The 12,782-nt window shown below is 34.9% G+C and overlaps 1 protein-coding gene across 1 annotated transcript in view; it reads right to left on the reverse strand.

Annotated features, from left to right (window-relative positions):
- Positions 1 to 2,792: 2,792 nt before the first annotated feature.
- LOC126161498 (protein spaetzle 3) overlaps positions 2,793 to 12,782 on the reverse strand; it is a 222,742-nt gene continuing 212,752 nt past the window's right edge. The window contains exons 4-5 of the mRNA XM_049917397.1: positions 10,390 to 10,515; positions 2,793 to 4,718 (exon numbers count right to left, since the gene is read on the reverse strand). Coding sequence (XP_049773354.1) covers positions 4,547 to 4,718; positions 10,390 to 10,515 — 298 coding nt within the window. The 3' untranslated portion in view covers positions 2,793 to 4,546. The remainder of the gene's footprint in view (positions 4,719 to 10,389; positions 10,516 to 12,782) is intronic.

Genomic DNA, 12,782 nt, shown 5'->3' on the forward strand with positions numbered 1-12,782 from the left:
TTCCCCTGTTTCAGACAATCATTGCCTATTGCTTCATCTGAAACTCTCAACAATCTCTGGATTTCTCAACTTACCCACTTCTTTTCAATTTCTTCAGTTTAAGCTACAGTTTATAACCAACAAATTGTTACCAGAGTCCACATCTGCACCTGGAATTGTCTTACTCTTTAAAATCTGTTTCTGAAATCTCTGCCTTACCATTATATAATTGGTCTGAAACTTTCTGCCATCTCTAGGTCTCTTCCACATATACAAACTTCTTTCACAATTCTTAAACCAAGTGCTAGTTATGATAAAATTATACCCTGTGAAAAATTCTGCCAGGTAGCTTCCTCTTTGATTCCTTTCCTACAGTCCATATTCGCCTACTATTTTTCCTTTCTTCCTTTTCCTGCTATCGAATTTCAGTCCCACATCACAATTAAATTTTCCTCTCTCTTAACTATCTGAATAATTTCTTTTATCTCATCATACATTTGTTTCAATCTCTTCATCATCTGCGGAACTAGTTGTCATATGAACTTGTACTGCTGTGGCGGGTTCTAGGTTCATGTCTATTCTGGCTAAAACAATGCATTGACTGTGCTGTAGCTTGCCAAATGTTTAAGGAGCAATGGATTATTCAAGGAGGTCTAACAGCATGGTTTCCTTGTTCATCTGGCCTTAAACCCTTAAGTTTACTGGTTATGAAAACACTCAAAAGAATTGGTGTATTTCACATCCATCAACAATGGTACACATTACAGGTGTTTGTGCCCTGTACATGTGACGAAATCTGATGTCAGCCAGATGTGTTCACCTGAACTTGTGGTTCTTTGATAAAAGAGCTGCTGGTTGTGTAAGAATGACTGGTAAACAAATTGAGCATATTTTGTAGTGTGTATCATTAGCACAAAAAATAACTGAACTTTTATCCATGTCCAGAGATGCAGCCTTTATGTAATCACTGATGAAATTACATTCTTCACTTTTTAAATCATTCTTCTGCTTCCTTCCTCTTCTAGTGTAGGGCTCAGAGAAGGCTGCACAATATCTACCATTGCTTTATAAGGATAATTTATTGTACATGAATTTTGGATTAAGGCTATACATTTAAGTGAGGAGCAAAGGCACTGATGAAAACACATTGCATTGTGTGTTATAACTGAGAAACTATTATGTGGCTGTGTGTGTATGTGGAAGATAGGCATCTAAACAGGTAACATTCTTAATTATTCATACCCTCAAAGTCATGATGAGAGAGCCATTTTAGCACTCTTCAGTGAGACTAGGAATTGCTATGTCTGCGCAACTTTAAAAATATTTAAGGAATTCATTTCAGTGATATCTCTTTAAATAGTTATTACAGCAACCAAGTCTTTTAATTAATTATTATTATTTGCAATCAACATAGTTTAACTTATGTTAATAACTAAATTATTGCATTATTATCATTGAATTACCAACTGCAACTTATGTTCTGACATTATCACTATCTCAGTGAGTACATTTTTCCTGTCTTATGCCAATACATTTTTCTTAATTTTTGACTAGTAACCTTTTCTTTAAAATACTGGCCACTTTTTTTAACATCCTATGTAGACAAGTTGCCAACGGCCTTGCCGCAGTGGTAAGACTGGCGTCCCTCAGATCAACGAAGTTAAGCGCTGTCGGGCTAGCCCAGCTCTTGGATGGGTGACCATCTGGTCTGCTGAAAGTTGTTGGCAAGCGGGGTGCACTCAGTCCTTGTGGGGTAAACTGAGGAGCCACTTGATTGAGAAGTAGCAGCTCCGTTCTCGTAAACTAACATATGGCCGGGAGAGCGGTGTGCTGACGATATTCCACTCCATATCTGCATCCAGTGATGCCTGTGGGCTGAGGATTACACAGTGGCCATTCGGTACTGTTGGGCCTTCATGGCCTGTTCAGGCCGAGTTAAGTTTATGTAGACAAGTTGGTGAATTTGCTTAATAAAAATATTTCCATGAGAATTCCACATTTTCCATGTTGAAATAACAAATTTCCCTGGACCAATTGCAATGGCAAGTTATACTTTACTAGTTTTCATGGGCCCAAATGAAACTTTTTTAGTTGTCATGTTACTTATCATTGATTATTATCAGTTCAGTTAGGATTTAGTTTTATCAACATTCTGCAAGTTAGAAGATGTTGCCACCCCTGGAAATTCCTTTATTATTATCGTCCATAACCGTGCTGTGTCTTGGTGCAATAACTGCTAGTGTCTGAAAAATGCATGTAGGAATACACTTTGAACTGTTGTCACTGGAATGTAATGTCAATGGAATTTCATAGCAATGACACATGTTTCATACTGAACACTTCTCACACTATGGTCATTGCTGACTTCAAGCATAACATGGCAAGAAAGTTGGCAGAGTACTTCTTTGCACTGACATTAGTAAAACAGAGCTGAGGCATGCACATCCAACGACAATCTTCAAAACATGCACATTGAGAGGTGGATTTGTTTTTATATCTTTTATAAAATTAACAACTAACCTTTGCTTTTGTGCAAGTGATGAACACGCAGCTATGTGATAAATTGTTACGGACACTTTACACTCTGTCGCATTCACAATCATTAAATGGGAAATGTAACTGGAATGAGAGAACTCAAGAACAATAATGAAGATTCTTGAGGAATTTACTGTGTATGATGTGGTAAAGATTTCAGCAGAAAAAGTAAAGAAGTTTAGCTAAAAGAAAACGCATATTTCAACAAAAAATGTAGGTAAAAGAGGATAATTGTTATTAAATAACACTGGTAATCATGAATGGATTTTCATGAGTTTTATTTCAATATAAATTCTAATATAAAATTGTTTTAAGATTCAATGATATGCCAAAGTAAATAAAGTTTAATTTAAAACAATAAATGATATTAAACTAACATAGGACTGTGAACATTTACATTCAATTTATATTTGTTTTTGGTTGGAATTATAAAAATAAACAAGCAAATAAAATGGTATTCTACAATGTACAACATTAATATTGGTTACTAAAATATTTCTTTGTTATGTTACAGAGATCTAACTCCATATAATCACTGACACACTGGAAAACTTTGGCTCACATTCTGTCGAACTTTTAGGCATAGGAAAATTTTCTTACAAAGAGCTCTCATGTTTGGAAGGCTTACAACATAATGGTATCCATGAAAAGCCAATTTTAAGCAAATTCTCCTAAAGCTAGACACATAACACATGCCACACAATGAAACAATTAAAGTTTTAACAATATTTAACAAACTAAAATAACTTAAGTACAGTATATCGCTAAATGACACATCTTCAGACTAAAATATCTTAAGTAAGACTATGCTATGGGTGGGATAATGTAAAACATCTGCATATGTTTGACGTTGCAGCTGCACACTGGTAAACACCGTGTAATTAAATTTCTGTTCCTATTACAAAAGATAACTGATGAAAACAAGAGATGTCAGTTCTTAAAATTGTTAAATGTGTCAGATCTTGTATGACAGTATGTTTAAGTATCTCACAGAGAAAGTTTCATTGTTACTGCAGCTGCAAGGAAGATGGCATTTTGATGATAGTGGGATATGCAATTAGTACAGTGATCATAGTAGAAAGGGTGAGTCCCACTTCAAGATAATATATTTTACTAGTAAATCGCCTGGTAACTTTTCTGGTACTGAGGTACAGCTTCTGAGGCATAAAGTGGTAGCTACAAATGTTACCAATTCTGTGCTTTTTCAAACTATCTGCACTTCTTCAGAGTACGTTGCTAAAAAATTATTAAGCCATACACAGTATATCATCCAAATAACAGAAACTTACTTTAGGCAGAATATATATTCAATTCTTGGAATATGTTGATTCATGATTTGATTACAAATACAAAATTTTGTGTTCAGCAGAATATTATGATGTAGTTGAAAGACTCTTCACATTGTTATATGATATATCAGTTATCCAGTGATTGATATGTTTAAATATTCATCTACAATTACTGGAGCATTTACTTAAGGGAAAATAAGACTCCATAGTAATGGTCACAGTTGCTCTGCATATTAATATAATTCCTGCAGAGACATGTGAAGATGATGTAGTAACTCTGAGAAACAAATATGACCAAATGTTGATAGATAACTTTTAATGCCTCCTTCACAGAAAGAAGTCTCGACATGGCATTCACAATTCCCTGCCTTACGTGTAAACAATAGTGATTGTCATCAGCAGAAGGATGTTGTGGCACTTACCACTGCAGTATCTGCCATCTAACACTTGTTAACATAATTTACATTTACACTTATAGACAGTTCTTAAAGTCACCATCCAGGTATAATTCTTGACTAAGTTTGGCACAGACTTTCAGGACGGACATACACACAAACACACATGCACACACACAGGCATAGACACAAAGATGGTCAAAAAATTGTTGCTAGCACTGCATTACAATGTATGTTCCTTGCAACAGTTATCCAAGCTCCAAGATTTAGAGATCTGCATGCAAGATCATTGTATTCAGTTTCTTCTTGCAATGTGGTAAAGAACATATTTGCAGCAGCCTTGTAGTATCACTTTTTATCAAACAGGGGATTGCAGCGACAAACACAGCAGGAAGGGAAGAGAAACCAATCCATAAATATTCCTTTGCAGTCATTATCTGGATCATATGCAAGTAACCTGTGCCATTTATACTTCTGTTCACAACCACAGTCTCCAGAGCACCTCTTTGTCTGTGTTTTCCTGTTAAAATAAAAAAGGACAATAAATTAGTTTTCTGAGTAAAAGAACACAGTAGCACATAAAATACTAATCTTACTCTTAATAATCAAAAAGTTATCCATATGCAAAATGGCTCTGGACTAAATAATAAAAACATACAGAAAAGATTTAAATGTTTGTTTATTAGTATTCCTATGAACATGCTTTTATTTTTATTACATGTTAGATTTATCTTGAAACTGATTCATACAAGTTGATTTTACTTATTTATGTTAGACACAGTGAAAGAGAAAATACATTTCTTTTTACAACAGTGTTCAGAGCTGAATATTTTGATTTACCGATATTTAAATTAATGACTGCTTTGTCTAGCTGGTTTCTTTGTGTGTTTTGTTGATCCTTTTGCTGGCACTTATAATATTTCTCCACTGATGGGCGGTACAGTTTTTAAGAAAGGCAAAAGGACATATACGGAGAAGCAACAGGACCAAAATCATCATCCAGTGACACTGATAAATGTTTTTAAGTGCTTTCTCTGTTACATCATATGAATGTTCATTTGTTCTTGTCAACAAGGGTGTGGCTGGTTTTCTTACCATCTTTGTGTAATTGAGCTAGTGCTCCATATACAGTAATACTAATGACATGTTGAACTCAAATATTAATTTTTTAAATTATTTCTAATAATAATTAATAATTTATTTGATACTGAATAATTATGACCATCACGCTGCTATTACTACTACTACTACTACTACCACTACTAATTATTATTATTATTATTATTATTATTATTATTATTACTAAACAATGGACAATCCAAGATGGAATGTAACAATATTATGAAAAGAAAGTTGCTATTCACAATGTAGCAGCAGCACCAGTGCATGATGGGAGTGGTGACTGGGTGGGGGTAAGGTGGAGGCTGGGGTGGGGAGAGGGAGGGAGAGTGTGGTGGGGTGGTGGACAGTTAAGTGCTGCAGGTTAGATGGTGGGCAGGGGGGGGGGGGGAAGTAGCAGAAAAGGAGAGAGATAAAAAGACTGGGTGTGATGGTGGGTTATTATTATTGCTATCATTATTACATCCATAATTATATCTACAGCTATAGTCTGCAAACCTCTGTGGAATGCATAGCAGAAATTACTTCCCATTGTATCACATCTTAGGATTTCTTTCCAGTCTATTCACATGTGGAGCATAGGAAGAGTGACTGCTTATACTGAATTGAATAGAATTTTATTTAATCCTGTAGGTTTACAAGGTCTACAGCAAGTATATGTGCAATAAAGAACAGATCAGGAACATTCCTTGGTGTGTGTTGTAAATAGTCTAATCTTTCATTTTTCATCCCTACAGGAATAATATACTGTGCGTTGTAGTAAATACCTAGATTCCTCACTACATACAATGTCTTGAAACTTTGCAAACATGCACTTTCACAGGATAGTTGGTGTTCAAGTACCTTCCAGTTCAGGTTCTGTGATGATGCCCCATGGATCAAACAAACATGTGGCCATTTTTGCTACCCTTATTTGTGTATGTTTAATACCCCATGTTAATCCTTTTTGGTATGGGTCCCACACAGTTGGACAGTATTCTAGGATGGGTAGCATGAGGTTTTAGATTAAGTCTGCTAACATCACAGATTGAATATAGGTTTTTGCACATATATTAACTCTCATTTGCAGTGGGAATGGTGCCAATAATCAAGACATTCTGCGCCCTGGGTTTGAATTCATCCACAGTTTAAATTTTCAATAAAAATTATCAGCAGTAGCAGTCCAAGATTCCTGGTGTAAGCAGTCATCCTGATTTTGTCAACAGCTTTTTCAAAGAAGGTGGGGAAGGAGACAGAGTTTCAGGATAACCTCTTGGCCTTGGGGTGACAAATTGACCCTAAAAAGTGAAAGAATCACCAGTAACCAGTAGCAACAGGATGCAGAAGGCACTGGAATCATTGCGTTAAACACATATGGGTATTCACAGGACATCTGGCCTGTAATTGAAAGTCTCATGATGATTTCTTCATTGGCAAAAGATTTCTGATTAATCCCACACTCAGATCTCAGGGAGATAACCTTTAGAAAAAGATTGGACACCAGTTTTAGGAAGGCACACTGTGAGTTGGAGAATGGAAAGTCTGGATGGGGTAGGGAAGCTAAAAAATCTAAAAAGGAAAATAGATATAATGGGGATCAGTGAAGTGAAATGGAAAGAAGATGAGGATTTATGGTGAGCAAAATTATGGTAACATCGACAGCAGCAGAAATTAGTATAATTGGAGTAGGATTCTTTTTGAATACAGAAACAGAGCAGAGAGTTGCTGAGAACAGTACAGTGATAGGGTTGTTCTTATCAGAACTCACAGCAAACCAATGCCAACAACAATAGTTCAGGTATATGTGTCAACATCACACATAGAAGATGAAGAGGCACAGAAAGTATATGAGGGTACTGAATGGGCAATTCAGCACATAAAAGGAGACAAAAATCTAATAATTATGGGGTATCAAAATGCATTGTTAGAAGAAAGAATAGAAGAAAGAGTTACGGGAGAATATAGTCTTGGCAGTAGGAATGAGAGAGGAGAAAGACTAACTGACTTCTAAAATAAATTTCAGCTAGTAATAGTGGTTACACTCTTCAAATATCACATGAGGAGGAGATATACATGGAAAATGCTGGGAGATATGGAAAGATTCCAACTGGATTACATCAGAGTCAGCCAGAGGTTCCAAAATCAGGTATTGGGGTGTAAGGCAAATCCAGGAACAGATATAGACTTGGATCGCAAGTTAGTAATGATGAAGAGTAGGCTGAAGTTTAAGAGACTCATCTGGAAGCATCACTGTGCAAAGAAGTGAGATGCTTAAATACAGAGGCTTGATGAGATGTCTTTGAATTTCTCTAAGGTTGTAGACACTGTGATAATGAATACCATGTTAGCAGTTCAGGTAAAAAGGAATGGACAGCTCTGGAAAGGCCAATCACAGAAGTCAGACAACAAATGTAGGTACTAGGAAGGTAACTGAGAAGGAGCCTTGGGTAACAGAAAAAATACTTCAGTTGATTGGTGAAAGAAGGAAGTTCAAAAATATTCGTCCATGAAAATTAGGAACTACTGAGATATGTCATTTACAAATAAAATAAAGAGAAAGTGCAGAAAAGTCAAGATGTAGTGGTTGAAGCAGAAAAATGTGAAGAAATCAGAAGACAAATGGTTATTGGAAGGACTGATTCAGCATTAGTAGGCAAATAAACTAGACTCAGAATGTTGCTAACCTTCAGACAAACCCTTCCAATGTAGCCTTGCTGGTGTATGCATATGTGTTTTATAACTCCGAAGAAGGATTCATATGAATGCTAACAATACTCTCTGTTCTCTATCAATTGCCTGGCACTCAACCAGTTGGTGAGTTGTTACCTTCACTCCTTCCATTATCTTCCCTCTACTTTATTTTATTAAAAAATTCAGAGCAGCGAACTATAAAGAATATTCTGATTGAAAGGCTTGGTCTTTCTGAAATGTGATTAATGTTTCAGCTTTTTCATGTGTAAAATATTGACTCTATAATATTCATTATATATGTAGTACACTAAGTGGTGATGTGGCTTTTTTCAGAAGCAGTACCCAATTTCAAGAATAAGTGAAGAACTATTTGTAACATTAACATATCAAACTTGCTAAAAGAACTGATGAACTGAAATAAAATGTGAACTATGTAAAGTAACAGAATGGGCTAGTACATAACAAAGGATGCCATACAGACCAGTAGCAACCCATACTAATTCCCGATGTATACACAACCTTACATAATTTAATGAGCACACATTGTAACTGTATTAGTTCAAATTAATGAAATAGAGCTACCTGGATCTATATAATAATCAACTATAGTAAAATCATGATGGAATGGAAAATATATGTAACAAGTGTAAGCAAATGTTAAAACTTGTATTTACGAAATTTGTACACAGAGATGTGATTGTGATTGTGATTCTGGTATATGTAAAGACCCAGAATTTATGTTAGTATCAAAACCAAATCAGAATTCAAAAAGTGAAAAACATTTTAAAATCTAATGTTATTGTGTAAAGGTATTTCATGTATTCTGACAATGACAGCTGTATGACTTTGGCATGTTAATTATTCTGAAAACATTGTAACAAACTGAAAATTCAAATTATGTAACTTGTTTTGCAAAACCATTCAACTTTTAATTGTAAAGTTGAAAATTACTGTTTTAAACAATAAATGTATATTTCGATTAAGTTATCTAAGGACCAATAGCAGCAGCCCTGCCATGGCTAGTATCGTCTCAGATTCTGTAGAGCCAATGTTATGTCATATTTGTAGTGTGAATAAACAAGTAATTATACACATTTTAGTTTTTTTCACATCATTTAGTAGAGTTAATCAACTGAGATAAGTCAATCCAGGCATTAGGGAGAGGATAAGACTTTCTTACAGGTGGAGATATTTGCAGCAAAGACATACACATCTCAATTTTAGAACTTCTAGAAACTCATGTTAAGTAATTATTCTTGATAGCCACAAAAGGTCCTTGTTAGTCATATCATTACTTTGGAACACCATTTCTTTCCACAAGTTAGGGAAAGTCTTTCTGAAAAAATTAAAGAGAAAATTTTGTCATGGAGCAGTTCAATCTCGGATGACTGTAGGGGAAACAGGAAAAATATTTAAAATGATGTTATAATAAACCTATCAAGACACTTTGTGACCATACAAGATGGATGTGAATGTATTTGCCAAATACTGAAAAAAGGCAGAAAATAAGTCAAATTATTAATAACAACATTAGGAAAACACAATAAAAAATTAACCTTGCTAGTTGCTTTGATCATATTGTCAACACAACTTTCACTTTCTGTAGTACCTGTTTCAAATATTACAGACAGCTAACTTGCAAAATGATGATGAAAACAATGCTGACGATATGATCAAAGATTTTGAGTTTTCAAAATTATTTCTTCTTCTGAAGTTTAAAATTGAGAGTACACATGAAAAGGAACAGAGCTGCAAAAAGTACAGCAGAAAAGAATATGTCACTCATAGTTTAGCATCAAGAGAGATATGCAACAAGCAAGGGAGTAAAAATTATGGGCTGCAATGTGAGATATTATCATCTGCTGTTGTTCATTATTTTACTTCATTCCCATGTGGTGCTGCATACATTTCTTACATTCAGTTTTGAGTGACCTATTCCCTTTTGCTATACCATTAGCTCTATACTTATGTACATTCATCTCGTGAAAATATAACAATATATCACAATAAACAGAAGTTTTTCCTGACATTTTGATATTTCTTATTTGTTTCACTTGCACTTTTTCTTTTAGTTTCATATTTCTATGAATATTATTAGAGTTCATCAGCCACACAGCTACACATTCTGCAAGCAGTTCACATATCTGTATGAAAACCCTATCTGACAAAAATTTTAGTCTACTTATGACAAAACCTTCAGAAAATATCCACAAAATCGTTTGAAAGTTGTTGGCAGGGTTTACTTCCATGCTCCATGACTACCTGATGGCAGAATCAACAACAACAAATACTTTTATGTTGTAAATGATGTAATGGATGCTAAGTACTGAAATACATTACAAGACACTTGATTGTCATGGGCATAAATAAGTAAGGGAAAAAACCTTTCATCGAATACTCACGAGCATACTTCCTGATGAATGGCCTGTTCAAAATGTTGTGTGTTGACTATGGCTCGAACTTTGCCAGCGCTGTTTGATGCCCAGTATGGTGTGACGATTTCAACCTTAGACTCACAAGCATCAACCCTAGAACAGAGTTCAACAACTTTAAAAAATAATCCCATCATCTTTCAGGAAATAACATTATAATGGATTAACGTAGGCATTAATTGGTAAATAATTTACAGAACTCTATATAAATATTATAATTAATGTGGGTAGATGATAAAAGTGTAATACAATATTCTGTGAAACAGTTAATAAGTAAGACTAATTGAGATAGCCATTATGTGATGCAAAATGTTTAGTGTGACTGTTTCTTCAGTAGCAGCCCTATGCCACAAAGTAGATAAGGATGATAGACACTGTGGCTAAATGTCACCAAATACATCACAGAAAATGCCCTGCTTGATATTAGGTAATGAATGCCAGGGTATGTAATTGAAGTTGCAGTTCAGCAGCAGCATATGTATGTTTACTGGTTGAAAAAGTGACTGCAGTGTATAAAGTGAGTTTCCATGATGTTTGAATGCAGGAGACCATGAGTTCGGTCATTCTGTCAGAGAGATTTCGCAGGAGCTACACAAGTGAAGATAAATGATTAGTTAAGTCATTGTGAGGTGGAAATGTCAGGGAAAAAGAAAACCCAGTCATTGGTGTGGTACACCTAGTCTAGTATCCACATGGAGATCAAAGATTTTATAGTTAGTTTCATGTTCCATGGAACATATTCTACAATAAATTGTAATGATGTGGAACAAGTCATTTTACATTCACATCACAAACTAAATTTTTTAAAATTATTTTTGTTTATTTTTAAAAATTTTCTGAAACATACAGCTGTGATTTACATGGGCTCCTTGGTTTAGTGCGTGGTAGTTGGCATCAATTGTTTCTTTATTCCTTTTTAAACTACCTGGTGACTTTGAGCTCTGAATTAGCAAAACACTGCCATTGTTGAGAATTTCCTAAATGTATTTAGTAGACCGTCAACGAATGTCAAGGTAAATTTGGCCAAGTACTGAATCTTAAGGGACACAATAACTGGTGTTGCCCAGTCTGTTCTTTCGAGAGTATTTTTTCCATTGGTTTTCTGACTGATTTGTTGCAGCTGCAATGATTTCCTCTCTTCTGTCCACCCTTCCATCTCAAAGTAGAGAGTGTATGCATATCGTTATGCAAATATGTATGGATGTATTGGCCAGTACAAAGTGTATTTAAACAGGTGAAACGCATGGCATATAAGTAACTGTGGATGATATAGCTTGGAAGCAGTCTAAGGGCTAATAAATGAACATATAAAAGTCTGGTCAGTGAATATGGAAAGAACAAGATGTTTTGTTAGGCAGCAAACTTGATTTTAAAACTTTGCACAGAATACTTTTAATGGCATTTTCAATGGAATATGACTGTTAACAGGTGGCCATCATCTTAATGGTAGATGCTGGAATAAAATGAGTCCTGTGCACTTTAATTTGAAGGATTTGGCAGTTGTTTAAATTAAAATTGGGTTGGGTTACATTCTTGTAGACGCTGTTGATATTTAAGGTTCTTTATTCCCAGATTAGCTGACAAATCTGGCATTTCCTGGGTACTGATTTTGCCAATTTTCTATTAGAAATGAATACAAAAAAAGAAAAGGAACAGTTTTTAGCATAGTATCAAAAAATTTATTACGATATATTGCCAAAAACACTTTTGAAATTATGAAACAGTTTCTGCATGCTGGATGCAGATACTTTATGTGTCTACAACATGATTTTGTAAATTTCTTGATGGCAATTGCTTTTCATAGGTCTGTAGATGGCTGTTGTTTTCGCCTACGTCAGTTTGTGCTTTGCAATTGAAACATAACAAAAACGCTGCCAAGAGTGAGGGATTTCCTTAAGTTGACTAGATTGTAGGAGTGTCTTAGAAGTAAAGAATAAATGTATTAAAACTTCATGCACGATGTGGCATTTTTTCCCTGCGTCTCTGTGTTTATGATGTCATATCTCTTGAACTGTGTGTTGCACAATGCCATATTTGTATAGCTACATTCAGTGGCATATGTGGCTACTGTATTCAAAACATGTTATCAATAGGATTAGTAAGAAAGAAGTAATAAATTTCAACATAATTGATTACACGGCAGTTTTTCACGTATTCATACTTATGATGTCATATCTCCTGAAATGTGATTAGTAAGTTGTTCATATCTGCAGCTCCCCATTTCAGAAGCTTTCATTCTCTTCATATCTGAATTGTTTATCATCCACATTTCAATTCTGTAGAAGGCTACACTCCAGACAGATGCCTTCAGAAAAAGTCTTCCTGCATCTAAACAAATTTCTCTTCAGAAATGCTTTTTTCTT

Source organism: Schistocerca cancellata, chromosome 2 (genome assembly GCF_023864275.1).
Source record: "Schistocerca cancellata isolate TAMUIC-IGC-003103 chromosome 2, iqSchCanc2.1, whole genome shotgun sequence".
NCBI classification, from domain to species: Eukaryota; Metazoa; Arthropoda; class Insecta; order Orthoptera; family Acrididae; genus Schistocerca; species Schistocerca cancellata.